This window comes from Ceratina calcarata, unplaced genomic scaffold (assembly GCF_001652005.2).
Source record: "Ceratina calcarata isolate Rehan_Ccalc_2016 unplaced genomic scaffold, ASM165200v1 scaffold115.2, whole genome shotgun sequence".
NCBI lineage: Eukaryota > Metazoa > Arthropoda > Insecta > Hymenoptera > Apidae > Ceratina > Ceratina calcarata.
In genome coordinates this window covers 1264198-1279864 of record NW_017132446.1, presented here as the reverse complement: position 1 = coordinate 1279864, position 15667 = coordinate 1264198, and the positions used below count along the sequence as shown (strand labels likewise).

General features: G+C 37.3%; 3 protein-coding genes across 4 annotated transcripts in view; 1 reads left to right on the top strand and 2 right to left on the bottom strand.

Moving 5' to 3' along the window:
• Positions 1-439: 439 nt before the first annotated feature.
• Positions 440-3625, bottom strand: LOC108623631 (uncharacterized). Of its 2 annotated transcripts, none has more exons than XM_018022286.2 (3): positions 1369-3625; positions 1182-1305; positions 440-1116 (listed from the first exon to the last, which is right to left on the bottom strand). In XM_018022286.2, the coding sequence occupies exons 1-3, from the start codon at positions 2903-2905 to the stop codon at positions 963-965; spliced, it is 1815 nt and encodes a 604-aa protein (XP_017877775.2). In that variant the 5' UTR covers positions 2906-3625; the 3' UTR covers positions 440-962. The 2 variants fall into 2 exon arrangements, with proteins under 2 accessions (XP_017877775.2, XP_017877764.2); XM_018022275.2 differs by having other exon boundaries at positions 1182-3015; positions 3270-3625.
• An 84-nt stretch (positions 3626-3709) lies between these two features.
• Positions 3710-5019, bottom strand: viaf (viral IAP-associated factor). Its single transcript, XM_018022258.2, has 5 exons — positions 4853-5019; positions 4656-4791; positions 4347-4575; positions 4069-4277; positions 3710-3997 (listed from the first exon to the last, which is right to left on the bottom strand). Exons 1-5 carry the CDS (start codon positions 4853-4855, stop codon positions 3861-3863), a joined length of 714 nt encoding a protein of 237 aa, XP_017877747.1. The 5' UTR covers positions 4856-5019; the 3' UTR covers positions 3710-3860.
• A 4090-nt stretch (positions 5020-9109) lies between these two features.
• Positions 9110-15667, top strand: part of ec (ubiquitin specific peptidase echinus) — a 63519-nt gene continuing 56961 nt past the window's right edge. Inside the window, exon 1 of the mRNA XM_018022923.2 lies at positions 9110-9479. The gene's annotated coding sequence lies outside the window, so the exon portion shown is untranslated. The remainder of the gene's footprint in view (positions 9480-15667) is intronic.

Genomic DNA, 15667 nt, shown 5'->3' with positions numbered 1-15667 from the left:
TATAAAACGCTTTGTTCGCGCAATCGGGATAAATCAGTGGGGCATAAAACAAGCCAGTTTGCGGTCTCCCGATAAAATGCTTCCCTGCCTCGAAACAGACCATTGGGTTTATTGTAATACTCACCTTTTCCCTTTTTAATGGTGTACACGGCAACACTCTCACCGTGAAAGCTAATAATGGAACCGACTGTTACGACCATATCCGCGTGTTCACTCGCATAAAAATTCTCATACATCAAAGCGAAAGGTACAGTGTCTCGCTGAGATTACCTCGAAAACTGTCGCCGTAAAAACAAGTTGACATTCTTCTAATTATCCCCGTTAAGGCAGAAACAAAAGCCACTTGTTTCACCAGCTTGTTTTTTTATCGTAGAGAACGTAATTGTTTAAATTTATGTTTTTCATGGAGTAAGTAATGGTACAATCGTTTAAGGTAATGAAATTCAATTTATTATTCCATTTACACAAACATTTTGCGAGTGAGTTTTTTTCACATTGAAACTATTCAGAAATTGTACAGTGCGTATCGATTCACTGAAGTGCAATTTATTACATGTTGGTTTTTAATAAAGTGCAGAAAATATGAAGCGCTGTGCAATTACACAAAAGTATTAATATTAAAACGAAAACGGGGCTTTTGTTTTATCTACTCAGAAAATAAAAATGTTTCATCAAATCGAAGAGCAATGGAGAGTAATTAAAAGTAATACTATGGTCAATATAAATAAAAAAAATACTTATAACAAACGTAAACTAGTCAAAAATAAAATATATAACAAATTAGTCAACATATACGTTACGAACAAATGACAATAGAAATATAATATTTATCTTCTACTGGAAATTATATATTAGTGAAATAATAATGCTTATAAGGAAATCAGCCTCATTAGACGGTTAAAAAAATGAAGAACGATAATACTGGTAATACAACTTGTTTTGCGTGAAGCACGAAAACTATTTTAGAAATACTCTTCATGTATGGCTATATGAGTTAAGAAATGGCCAAATTTGCAATAAACTTTGTTGCACACTTTGCAAGTATACAAATCTGAACCATCATTAATCGGGTGGTAATGCTTTACCCTTATATGTTTATACAGGGACGATTTATATCTGAAACGAATCGTGATCTTGATAATTTCTTTCTTTCAAAACATTCGCGCTTCAATTGTATTTACCTGTACGGTCTCATACATATCTCGCATTTGTAAGGTTTATTGGCGCGACAAGCCTCTAAATGTTCATTAAAGTTATCTATTTGGCTGGAAAGCATGCCACAGCTATCGCAAATCGAATTCTCTCCTGCAAAGACATTCAAGCTCAAGCTCTGTGTTTCCTCGTGCATACATAGATCAACAGACTTACCTTGGTTTATGGTTGGTTGATCCATGGGAACTGCATCAAACATTGTACCCTCCGCAACTTCCCCAGTCGAGTCTATGAGTGTTATTAATGTCGAATTAATGTCTGTAAACAAAAAATCTCCTTTTTCTACTGTTAGATTTATGGAAGTCTCCTCATTGATATTATTCACATAAGAATCTTCATCAACAGATTCTAGTGTTTCTACTTCTAAATCCTCTTTGAGATCATCCATCTCATGTTCAATCGTGTTTAGAACACAGTTCTCAGGACAAGAATTACAGTGAAAGTCACTATCTATGCCTAAATATTCTGAGCTTATTGATTTATCTGCTGAAATACTTTCTTTATTCTCATCATCTGCCGTCTGATATGCATTACATTCATTGTCGTTTGGTTTATCTGTTGAAATACTTTGTTTATCCTCATCATCTGCCGCCTGATATACATTACATTCATTGTCGTTTGATTTGTCTGCTGAAATACTTTCTTTATTCTCATCATCTGCCGACTGATATGAATTACATTCATTGTCGTTTGATTTGTCTGCTGAAATACTTTCTTTATTCTCATCGTCTACCACCTGATATAATTTACATTCATTGTCGTTTATGTCCACTCCAGAACTATCACAGATATTATATGAAGAATCTACTTCAACAGGAATCATCTCCATGGTTGAATTTAAATTATTATCAAAGAACTCATAATGAAACGTATTGAATATCTCATTGCTCGTGAAATCAATCGAGTCTTTCAAGACCCTTGCGTCGATTTCTTGTAAAAGTGATGGGGTTGGACAGTCAGGATTGAAATCTGTTGTTACATCGTAACACTCTATTTTTGGACAGTCAGAACTGAAATCTGTTGTTACATCGTAACACTCTATTTTTGGACAGTCAGGACTTGAATCTGTTGTTACATTATAACACCCTATTTTTGGACAATCAGGACTTAGATCTGTTGTTAGATCATAACATTCTATTTTTGGACAGTCAGGACTTAAATCTGTTGTTAAATCGTAACACTCTATTTTTTGACAGTCAGGACTTAAATCTGTTGTTAGATCATAATACTCTATTTTAGGTTCCTTGACAACTACGGATGTTTCTCCTTCGGAATTGTGCCTTATCGTCGTCCTTCGCTTCCTTGATTTATTCGAACGTCTATTCGACTTTTTCCTCCACCCATTAGAATGAGTAACTATTTGCAGAGGAAGCAACTGCTGTTTCCTGCGTGTAGATCTTCTCAGCTGAATTTTATTTTCCTGTTTGACAATAGAATTTTCAGCAGCCTGTTCTGACGCATCGTATGCGTGATTTTCACCACGAATTTCTTTCGTCCTACTCATTCTGTGTAATTTTGTACTATTCTTCAAAATGTTAGGAACTTTACGCAATGCTTTCTTGAATACTGATGCACAGTAATTAAAATTCAGATTTAGATAAGCATTTAATCGATACACCTCGTCCAGTTCTTTCCAGACGCAGTCTTCTATCGACACCGTTGAGTAAATATCCATTCTTTTGTCATACTGCATGTCGCAACAATGAAATTAATTGTCGCTTCAATTGTTTCTAGCCAGGGTCTCCAGACTTCAACAGATACTCGAATTTTATATGCTTACATGCACTGGAATTTTTATCATAGCTACAAAAAGGGGAAAAAAATAAAAAACATATAGAAGCACAAATATAAAAGATTAAAGACAATTAAAAAACATTTAACAATTTATTCCATGGATCATATTATTATAATAGCAAAAAAGAGATAAAGTGCAATGATGCTCAGACTATCGAAGAAAAGAAAAATATCACATGCATCGATGCTAGTGCATAATGTACTTCAAACAATTACGCAAAAGTACAAGTAAGATAAAAAAGCCGGTCGTAAACAAAGCTTACCTAGCCTTGTTGACGTAGTTCGATGAACGTGTAGCATTTGTTTGCCACGCTTACGCTACGTTGCAACGGAAGAATGCCAACCATGGAATTAAGATAGAAAATCGCGGTGCAATTTTTAAATTCGGAATTACATTTATTTTCTCACGAGTTCACAGGATAGTTAGTTAACTACGAATTACTAGAATCGTCGACGACGACAGAAAGCAGACTGCTCTGTGAAGCAAATACAGGGCACGTATATAGCTGATAAAGAAACGAAACCTGAGGAGTCCTTGAACATAACGTAAACATCCATACTAAGTCCCAAGTCTCATACGAGCCCCATCGTTAATTTGTAGAATACCTTCGTATCTGTACTCGGTGTTTTAATTTTTTTAAAAATAACTTCATTTGTTTATCAAAATATAAAGGGGGGATGTAAATCATATTTCGCAAACCAATAACGTGATAAAATATTTTATTTTGGTATTATTATCAATGGTAAAAATTAAGAGTAACAAAAAATGATAAGTGGACAGCAATAAAATAAATGAAACACATTTTGTGCTGTAATTTCGTTCCAACTTGGGTTAATACTTAATGTATGGAAATTTACCAATCATTGCTGTCAGCCAAATCATCAGTTCCTTGCCTTAATGTAGAAAACAATACGTCCTTCACTTTTGGCTTTGGATCTTCCATAATTTTTGTCGGTACTGCTTCCACTTGTCCCAACATCCACTCCAATTCTATAAAAAATAACACTTCATGTAGATCTAATGGATCAGAATAAATCCTTCATTTAATTAATCCATCGTACCTGCTTCAGTTAGCTTCATGCCTCTTAATTCAATTGCCCCAATGATTTGTTTCACCATACTTCCATTACGGTAGATAAATATTGTAGGAAGATTCTTGTCTGGCCATCCTGGGATACAAGTAGTAGAAATACTTTTCAAGAATTTGGTTGTAGGAAATTTCCTTGCCAAGGTAGCTAAGTACTGGTTTATCAACGTACATAGTGGGATGCTGAAAAATGATATTAGATCAGTATATAAATTGTACTTAATAGATATAGTTTTATTTGAAGAGATTTACCCAGCTTTGTATAAATGGAGAACAACCCAAATATCTTCTCCAGCGTTGTTCACTTCTTGAACATAATCCTCAGCAGATATTTCTTTAACTTCACCATACTTAGATTTGCTAGCTAATTCTTTCATTTCTGCTATTCTCTTCTGTCTATACTCAAATAGAACTTTTTCATCCTCTTCATCTTCTAATTCGTCCAACTCATCCAATGTTTTTCCCTCAAAATCGTCAGTAGCTGCAGGAAATAAAAAGTATTCATGTTTAACATTTAATTACAATATTTATATAAAATAAACAAAGGAAGAATTTAAATACTTCGCCCAGTTTTCTCGTTTATGGTATTCTCGAGAATATCCACTATCTGATCTTCTGTAACTTCCTTCGGTTTCTCGGGTATAATCCCTTTACTCCTAAGAATGTCATTCCACTGTGTATCCTCATTTGGATCTTGCTGCGACGAGGAAAGACAGGTTAGAATTTAACCTCCGTTAAATCAATTCTTATATACGTACCATGTCGAAAGTATTTAAGAAAAAATAGTTTTATATATGCAAAATTTTACAGAATGCGTTGAGTGTCGAACTTGGCGATTCCGCGTGACGGAGCGCATGTACAATGATTTATTTGTGACCGACAGCTGATCACGTTTCCCTATACTACTACTACAATGAGTTTGCTCTACGCAAGCGTACCCGCTTAGGTACGTGCATTTATGGTATCATCAATGACGCATTCATTCCCCGATCCCCATTCTATTTAAAAACCACGCTATTAGTCAGTAGCGCCGCTGATTCTCGCCATGTCCTTTTTCCAAAAATACTCTCTCCGATCCACAGATCATTGCGCAATTGCAATTTAAATATTAAAAGTAAAAACTTTTAACATCATTCAATTACATAAAAATAGAATAAAAAATAGGGAAGCCAAGGAGAAAGGTATTTTTTAAATAATCATTCAAGTCGGGGAAGTCCGGGAGGATGTAATATTCAAATAACTGGGAGTATGATGTAAGAGAAGTTTTTCGATGCGTATCATTTTGATGCAATCGCTGCTTACTTGTCCAACAATGCTTATTACGTTTTACTACGGTGATCATACATATTCTGTTAGGCTGTGATCAGTAAAACCGGTTGATCGTGCAGCTGTGCTGGACCACAGCCATGTTTTTGTGTCCTGCACCAAATACCCACCTAAAACCAGTTTGGTCCATCACCTCGATAATATTTATAGGTGCACGGAATGATAATTTCCATCAGGTAACGGTAAAAAAGTTAGCGTATCCTTATGGCCACGTTCAGATTTATGCAGATTAGATCATCTGACGTTCTCTTCTTTTTATCATATTTCGTTTTTACTAAATAGCATTCATCTGAATTTCAAATTAGCCAAACAGGAACCTGACGTATATCGACATATCACTTCGTTTTTATACCAAACCGAGGCAAAATGGATAATTCTATAAGTAGAATGAGGATACGTAGTTGTAATCAGAAGATATTAAAACATTAATTCACAGTGGAATTTCGAGAGTGAAAGAAATTGAGATCTCTTGCTTACCACCAAAAAGAATACTCGTTAAATTCTTTACATGCGTATAAAACTCGGGCATAATAAATACCATCGAGCATTCGATTCGTTTTCACGGTACTTTCACGTCGCGTGTACGGCTTTGTACGAAATGGCTTTTGTTACCGAGGGGCATAAAAGAACCGTGTTTCCTCAAACTCGTACACAAATTGCAGACGGACTACGCGGAATAAAAGCGAACACGTGGTTCTTGACACTAAGCAACGAGATTGATCGCAACATTCTTTCTAATACAATTGATATCACTCTAATTAATTCATGAATTATATAAAGAATTCTTCTGATATTCGTTGAAAGAAAGTGAAGAAATGAAACTATCTGAGAGGTCCTCGAAGGTTTTGATGCAATGGATATTGACCGAAGCTTCCCTTCGCGTGAACGTATATTGCACGCACTGCCTGTTATTGTTCCCCATTGTTCCGCTCTTTTTTCCTGAAAGCATTGTTTGGCGAATCGCTCGTGTATCCGGTTGCGTGCTAGATCGGAACTTAACCCTGTATTTAGTCTCGAATTGGAGGAATCTCTGTCATTTATGCGCGTTTATGTACCGCGTTTGTCTTTGTCACGATTGTTGCCAACGCTAGGAACAATTTAATAGGATGTAACTATCGTTTCATCACTTTTCACGTACACAATATGAATAGGATTGTCTCGGCTATATGCACAATTATATTCTTCTATTTTTATTCTCATCGACTTTATTTTAGTACAAATGTCATTCGGTTGTCAAACAGATTGAAGCGATAAGAATTTAAGTATTTATTAAAAAGTTTATTACTGATTAGTCAACGTCAAAGTGAACAGTCCAGCACGAACTATTGAAAGAAAGAAGTGATAATTTCCGATCTCCAAAATTGGTCATTGGTCAAGGATCGTGAAATAAAAATACCAAAGTTCGTTTTCATTTATTTATTCATCAGAATTTAGTAATCAATATACAATTTATGAGAGATTCTTAAACTAGATCGTAGTTCTTCGCTTGGTACCGTTTACAAAGTCTACTCTTCGCAAACGCTACCAACCCAAGTCTCACCGCGTGGAGGTGACTACGTTCGAGACTCAGGCAGTGGATCGCGAAATAAAAATTCTAAGATTCGTGTCTATTAATTTATTAATCAGAATTTGGCCATTTCCATTAATCGTCCATAGTTACTCGTGTGATCTTAAAGCGAGTGACCACTGACTTATAGTAGCCACCCTCAGTATTGGTCATTCGGTCATCTAGTCAAGGATCGCCAAATAAAAATGCCAAAATTTCCATTCATTTATTAATCAGAATTAAATCAGATTTTCCTTATTTCAATATTTATTAATCCATACATTTAATTATTGAAATACAATTTAATTCGAGATTGAAGAAAATTGTATACGACTTTTTTGCAGGTAATACTTACAACTTTTATTTAAAGCATTTGTCGAAAGTTTGATATAAAAATAGTCATCGATTTAATTTGCATAACACGTACCATATCAGATTTCACGTAATCGATACATAAAGTAAATTTTCAACGCACAAGGTATACGAAGTTTACAATTCATGATAACGCCTGATATACGCCCAGCCTCTTTAGACTCGTTTCAAACACGGGTAGTTGTACACACGTGCGAACGCAGGTAACGGATGATAGCGTGCGTTTGTGTTTGCAAATCACTGCATACGGCAAGCGCGTATCCACAGTCGTATGTAAACTCCTGTACTTATCCCGGATTGTCGTCTTTTTGCAATCTGTTTAACGATCTTCGCATAACTCTGCAGTAAACAACTGCTGGCGAGTGCAAAATCTCCTCCCCATTAAACAAATATCATTGATATCTTTAAGTAAAATGGTATTCATATTTTCTAGCTTTCTCAATGTTCTTTCTTTATTAGAGTTCATGATCTTGTGCTCATACATACAGAGGAACTTAGTCAGAAATATGATTTAGAATTATTCATTGGCTTCATGAAAGCCTGACAAAATTTTTAATAATCTCCATCGTATAATGAATTCCTACATATTCTTTAATAAAATCATTAAATGACAAGTTATTGTATGTAGAAATTTCCTATCGACTCATCCTGTATTATGAAAATTTACCTGATTGATTTAAATTCCCTGGACGCTTGAAAAATTCTTTGTAAAAATTCAACGTTTAGGAAGAATGAAGCGCTATCGTATTTGAGACACGCGTTTCCTCGTTTGCCCGATCGGCCAAGAGAAATTTGCATAATCGCGCGTACAGCATGACAATACGATAGAAGGGAAAGGGTCGCGTTGCTTCAGCGCGATAGAGCCCTCAGAAGAGGCGTGAACGAAAGGCAGAACGAAGTGGGAATTGGAAAATGAGTCCCCGTCTCGAACCGTGTGTACACGTATGTGTACGCGTTCATTTCATCTAGGATCCACCGGAAATTTGCAGTTAGCTGCATTCCTTGCAGGGTCGATCGGCCCCGAGGATGCCTCCGTTCGCCTGCTCGTTAATAACTCCCCTACCAAATGAAAATCCAATTTTCATTCCGCCGCCGATTGATTTCGATTCCGCTAAGTGGATTTTAATTGTGCGCCTTCGACCCAACGCGCTAATTAGAGATGATAATATTGTTTTGCCGGGGAATTTTATATGACGTTCAGTCTGGATGTATCAAAACTTTTTCTCTGTTTATTGCCAAGAAATGAAACCAGGAATAAAAGTGTAACTTGTTTTAGACTTAACGAGTGAACCGTGAAATCTTTCCTCCAATTTGGAAAGTAGTACTCGTCGAGTAACAAACTAGCCAATTAATTGGTAAATGTTAATTGAATATCGAACCAGAAATAGAATTTTTCACAGTATAGAAACCGGACAACAAAATCAAATGCGAACTTTCAATCGAGTTTCAGTCGCAAGTAAAAGACGTTCAGTTCCATCTAATCGATAGTACGTCGATTTAATACCTCGTGACTTATGATTAGAATTTTGCATAGTGCCATTAGAATCCTAAAAAAAGGTTTCGCATAGTAAAACGGTCGCACGGCCTGTTATCAGTCCTCAGCGTTTCGCCGTGCCACGCGATAACGGCGTGCGCGTTTGTATACATGGGATCAGGGTATACCTGAGAGCGGCACAGGAGCAGCCAATGAAAGAGTCGGCTCGTCGACGACCATCTTGCGCGGTCCCGCTTACGAGTTGGAGTCGCGTGGCTCGGCTTGCAGTGTACTCCGTGTACTCCGACCGGCCAGCCGTGACTGAGCCTCTGTGTCTCGTGGCCCTTCGCGGCTTTCCCATTGTGAATCGCATGTCTCTTCGATAGTCCCGTGATCGCACTGAATTCCACGGGCAATCTTTTCTAAACGACGCTAATCTTAAAAAACCATGCGACGATCGTCTGATAGAAATGAAAGACCAAACGGAACTCTGTTTCGTCAGTGATTTATTCGATAGTCGAATTTAATTGTAATACTGATTAGAAACCGCGCGATTGTGTACTTTTTGTGAGTTTGTGCACTTTTTTGTACAGACGCTGCAACGACTGTGTTCGCAAAAAGAGTGCCAAGGACTTCCAAGTAGGACCCACAACTGCGTCGTATAAAGGTATGTAATTTCATTTATTAAATCATGCAGATATTATTAATTTAAGCAGACGTTTCGTATGTAATATTTAAAAGTGTACGAAATATTCAGGATTTACTTCTATTATTTCATTCATGTGCTATTTTGATTAAATCTTTCTAATTGCACTTATCAAATTACTGTCAAATCATATGATTGAATATTAAAAAATTCCATCAGCATCCGAAGCACTAGATTGATTCTTCGTCGCTTGATTATTTGCGACTGATTAGCATCGCGCTAAGAATAACGTCACGGGAATATATAGTTTGCAAATTGTCAGAGTACACGCTTTGACAAACGGCCTTCGCTGGTTGCGTGGCAATGACATTTTTCACAAGGAAAGCGCGCAACGATTGCCGTCTATTTAGTTTGTATTTGGTGCACCAGGCCGAGATCTTTATTCGATTTAACCTTGCACTTTCGCCAACCTATCTGCCTACTACGTTTTGTTGCGACTGTCCCGTCCAATAATAATCTTGATGATTGCCCTATCAACGTCATTTGTGTACTGACTCAGTCGTTGAACTCTGACTGTTGTCTACATTTTTCGCTTTTTGTTTTCTAATTCATTTTAGAATAGTGAATATCATTACGTAATTAATAGGTTGAGCATTTTTATACATTCGTGAAATTAATGCGCGAAACAGTATAAATTTTATGATAAATTAGATGTACAAGAAATATAAAGAATGCACGCATGCATAAGTTATGTTTGAAGAATAAAAAGATCTCAACGTTGACTTCATTCGTTAGATTCATAAATGTTTAACATTACGTAAACATCTATTCTGCTAATTAATATTGATTGTCTGTAGATATTGTGAATATATAATTAGGGAATTTGTTTCGAAACGCTTTGCTTGGATCAAACGCATGCTTCAAAAAGATATGAACATGATGGTATCATTGATCTACATGCGTGGCAATTAACAGCTCGTTTAACTCTGTTTGTCGCTGGTCAATTTATTCGTTATCTACGTCCGATTATTATCGATTCTATACCGAAAGTTTTACCTGCACCTCGTCAATGCTACGTATAAATTAATTATTTCATACACGGTTTAAGGACTATTCTGAACATTATTCTTTAGTTTAATTATATATTTCGTAGATCACGTTAAATCCTGTTGTATAATTATGTAACGTTAATTCATTTGCATCATGAATGCAATTTTATAAAATTATGATTCGATGTTTCATATAATAATTATTATTGCAATGCTTAATACGATATTTGATAGAATATTTCATACAATGATTGATGGTGGTCATTGACACTGGAGTTGATCCAACGATTGGATTAAATCGACAAATGCTTTGTCAATTTATGAGTCGGACGTAGCACGAATTTCGACAGACGCGTGATTGTCTGTAAGCTCGAACAATGAACTATTTACCGTGTTCGGTGCCACGTTTATTTCGTCGGTCTTTATCTGCATACGATGCATCTGGATACACGTAACATACGCCGAGGTGAATCATACCGATAATAATACGCGTAAGTTATCCTTGAGCAAACGAGAGCCCGCGAAATGGTTATCGGGAGGTGCGCGGAATTTTCGAGGATTTCCATCCAATATAGAAACGCAAATATCGACTGTCGAACCGCGAGACGAAGTATAAATCTGAAATTCTCCATGTTTGCGTAGGCGGAGACTGAAATTCCAATATTGGAATATCTACTGAAATCTTATAAGGGATCAGGTTAACATTTGAACTCGAACGAAAGTTGATCGAACCATAATTTTATTATTACATTACGAATTTTCTATTAAAAGTATTCGTTAATTAAAGAGCAATCTGATATGCATTTGTTATATAAATAAAATGTTTTCTTAAAGTCTAGACTAGATAGTATATTTTATCTGGCAATTCGTTGCTCAATGAGAATTTAAGAATTGGCAATCAAGATTTGATATTGGCAGCGCAATAAAAAAATTTGACATCGATAACCAATTTCTATCAATCATTCTTTAGATAATGATCGGAGTCACAGTTATAAGGAATCATGTTTTTTATCAGTTAAAAAATTAATCCGAATTGTTCTTAGAATTTAGTCCACCACCCTGTGCGCATTTCTCATCGTTTCGTTTCCTTCGTTCGCTCCCCATGAATTTCGTCCCAGACGTATTAATCATTTTAATACTCGCATCATTTTCACCGTCATTACCCTCCACGCTCCGATTTCAATTCCATACCACTCACGCCTCGTTTTCCCGATTCCATATACATACGTGGTTATACATATGTAGTTTCTTCGACCCTCGCGTTTCTTTGCGCGGCAAAACCATGAATATTTATGTAGCCGTTTTAACACCGGCGGCTATAGTTTAATCTTTTTCATTCCCTTGCCACTCTTTTTCATCTTTTCCATCTGCCCGATCTCACTTTGTTTTTAATTCCTTTGGTTAAAAAGTTCCTCGTCAGGCTGTGAAGCTATTCTCTTTTACCTTGTATCGATTCATGATCGTTTCTCTTTAACGTCGAAGATATATTTGTTTGAAGATTCCTTGTGATAACTTCTGATATCGTATCGTGTTTTACCGTCGATTCCAAAAATGTGAATTGGACACTTCCGCTGAGATTTTCCTGATGCTTTAATAAAAATATTTGACTGCATTTTGAAAATTTCTTGACAAAACTCAATCACAGATGGTGGATAAAAATTGTAAACGTGATTCGATCGTCGAACTTTCTTTCACTGGTTCGAACTCTCTCCTGAAACCCTGGCGTTTTCGATATAAATTATAAACCGGTCGGACCGCTGCAAAGGGTTACACGCGTGACACGTTCACGGTTTAAATAGTCGAGGTAACTAGGCCCCGTCCGTTCTACTTTCCAAACAGGGCTCTGACTCAACGCCGAGATTGTTTTGGGCAAAGAATCCAACGCGTTCAGGGTCTCTCTCGCGTTCACCCTTCGCCCAGACGACTCTTGCTCCCTCGCGAGACGCTCACCCACGCATCGCCTCCGGCGTCGCATACGGGGTGTCGCGAAAGTCCCGATCGATCGTCGCCCTCGTGAAAAACGTGGCGTAGGTCCGGGCGATTTTCATACGCGATATTATTCACCTGCGTCTCATTCACTCTCCCTCCTTTATGCTCGTGAAAGAACTTTAATTGGAGCACCGTGTAATTGTCTCCTTTATCAAGAAATTCCTTCCCAAGTAAAATGTATAAAGATTTATGAGTGTTCAGTTTGTGCGAACAATGATTGCGAATCGTTCCTTTAACAATTGCTCAAAACTTTGTACGATTTTTTTACTCATACAGTTCTTCGATCAGTACATGAACTTAATAATTCCTGAAAACTGAAGATACGACTGTAGCAGAATTTCTTATAAGCTTGCTTCTTATTTTTAATACTTGTTAAAGACAATATACAGATTTTTATACATGGTTCGCATGAAAGAGTGAAACCTTTCCGTTTAAGCACACAGCCGTTCAGCTGCGCGTTTGCATACTGCGGGACCATTCAAGAGGTTCTCTCTTTCTCCTTTATGCCCGGTTCCATCTTGTGCGGTTACTCGCGACAGAGTTTCGAGCACGGCGTGGGCATTTCGCGATTCCGTACAGAAACTACCTAGCGTGTTACGACGGCCACGATTTATGCCCGTCCGTGATCCGAAAGGGAATTAACGTTTTCGATTCGACTTTTTACGATCTCAAAGTTACGAAACGTTCGTACACCATACGTGAGCCCTGTACTGTGAATCTTAAATTAAAGAAAAAGCTGATCGTCTCTCTCGCGTTTTTTTTTAGTTAGCAATTAAATTTGTTAAATTTACATTACATGCGAATGAATACTTGTTATAGAATTACAATTGACATTCGAATGAATACTTGTTATAGAATTACAAAAGATATTTCTTAAAATTAGCGAATACATTATCGGGAAGTTTTGAATAGATTTGTGAATCTTTCCTCGAGCTTATGAACGAAAATGTTTGCAAAGCCGAACCATGGCAACTAACGGGAGACTATGTAGGCTGGGATTAGGTAATTTAGGATTATTGTAAACTGCAACCGCTCGCACTTGACAAAATATTTTCTTACGATCCACCGAGGCATGCCAGCAGCCAAACAAAGCTTGTACATAAATTATAACTTAAACATGCAAACAGTTCGTAACAAACCATAAGGGTATACATTTATTTTTAAGAAATGGTATTTTTCATTTTTCTCATACATAAAGCGTCGTTTCATATGAGAAATACGTTTCGCAAAGAAGCAAGCGTTCGAAGGTTCTCTTGGCGCGATTATATTCGACACAGTAGCAACGTTTTTCTGTCCGAAGCCCCCGTGAATGAAGTTTCTATGCGTGCGCTTTCATGTTTCGCTGCTCGGCTTCATTCACATGTTATAACGCGGTCGTAACTCGCATTGGCTCGGCTGTCGTATCGATACTTACGCCGCCGTTTGTTTCCTGCCACCGCGGTTATTGCTTCTTTCCCATGTCGAGTGAAACGTTTACGTAAACGTCGTTGAGAACATTTTATGTTTATTCGCAATTCTTCTTTTATTACAATTCTTATTTCGAGCCATACAAGTCGAACGGTCTTTAGAAAATTTTTTACATCGATAATAATCAAAGATTTGTTGAAATATGTTCCCATGAATTCATGAATCAAAGGGTATCGTAAGTGTTTAAATGCGAATTGAAGAGTTCAAGGTATTCTTGTTTAATTTCGCACTCTGAGTAAATAGCTCAGAGCAGGAGAAAGTTCAAGCACTGGCCTATATCACGAACAGTAATTTTCTTTGTGTCGAGTGTCTCACGTTATGTTGTACAGATCTCTTTCCCTTACCTTCTACTATTATGCTCTTTGTATGCACTTTGTATGATTTGCACGAATGGCTGCATCAGCCATGGGATTGCACACGGTAAAATCAACCGTTAACGTAAATTAACAGCAATTCCCGTTCTGCAATTCGTTTCAAATTGTCTATAACACTTTTCACGTAAGTGTCATTAAATTCTAATTTAGAATTTATTCTCGTGCATTTTCCATTAGCATAAACGCGAATATTGCCTTATAAAAAAAAAAAAATGCAATGTGGCTACTTTTATCAGCTGCTATTACATTAGCACTTGATATTCTATATTTTTTAGAGGATTAAACAGGCTTGCTCGGCATCGCGTCGATTCGTAAACTTTACGGCGCACATTTGCAGCATTCGCGGATGTGCAGAGGCCGTTCGGGAACTGGTGAACGCGCAGGCTATTGCAGTTTTATGAAATCCGAGAGACGCGTGCGTCCACCGAAACGGCACGCCGGAATCCGCATGCATTTTTTTTTTCCTAGCGATTCGCGAATCAACGGGGCGTCCTTCAAAACAGTCGAACAAAACGTCCATATATATCAGCATTCATAAGCAAATTTTGTCGCCTGTTCTTCTGGCGACACGTCCATTGTACAATGCATAGTACAAACACCCTTTGTTTCGTTCAGGTTTTCTCGTATTTTGAACCTGCAGTTCAGGAATTTCTATTCTGGCTTCATGAATTTGAAGATGAGTATTTCCAGCATTTTGTACAAGACCGGTCATTCGATTGTTGAATTAATCATTCGATCGTGCAAAAAATGCAATTGGTTGCTTCAATTGGTATTTATTTGGAATTCATAGAGAAAAAAAAGAATTGTACATTCCAGATAAAATTCCTTCATTTTTGAAATTCATTTTGAGACGAAATTACAATCGAAAATAAATCTTCGATTCGGTACTATCGATACCGATCGTCCAAGGGTTGACCGAGAGGCCGGAAGCGCCGTCTGGTAGGATGGCTTTCCGCTCCACTGATTTCCTGTTTCTTCGCGGTCTTCTTTTTCTCCGGCGACACGTACGGCCGCATGTCCCGTCTTCATATAATCGCGTATTTTCACACACGCGAACGGTACGAACACGCGCGTGTAACGCGTACCGATAGTCCGGATGCTGTCGGAATCGCTAAAGCTCGGAACAGGAGATGAATCGTGTGAGGCATTCGTAATCGACGATCCAGTGAATAAAAGTTGAATCGTGCGATTATAAAATTGGATTTGACGAACGATGTCCTGTTTGTCTTATCGCGTTCCACTTGATTGGGTTTAAGGATGTATTGGCTACACAATCAATCCCAAAAGTTTATGTATTTTAGAAAAATGCATTTTCTATAATTAAAAAGAA

Excerpts from the sequence above, each read along its gene's own strand:
- viaf (XM_018022258.2), bottom strand. Across the intron at positions 4,576-4,655 it reads AAACGAGAAAACTGGGCGAA|CTACTGACGATTTTGAGGGA; the intron begins GTATTTAAATTC and ends TATTTCCTGCAG. Across the intron at positions 3,998-4,068 it reads CATGAAGCTAACTGAAGCAG|AATTGGAGTGGATGTTGGGA; the intron begins GTACGATGGATT and ends TATTTTTTATAG.
- LOC108623631 (XM_018022275.2), bottom strand. The coding sequence starts at position 2,905 with ATGCAGTATGACAAAAGAATGGATATTTACTCAACGGTGTCGATAGAA. Across the intron at positions 1,117-1,181 it reads ATATGTATGAGACCGTACAG|ATATAAATCGTCCCTGTATA; the intron begins GTAAATACAATT and ends GATTCGTTTCAG.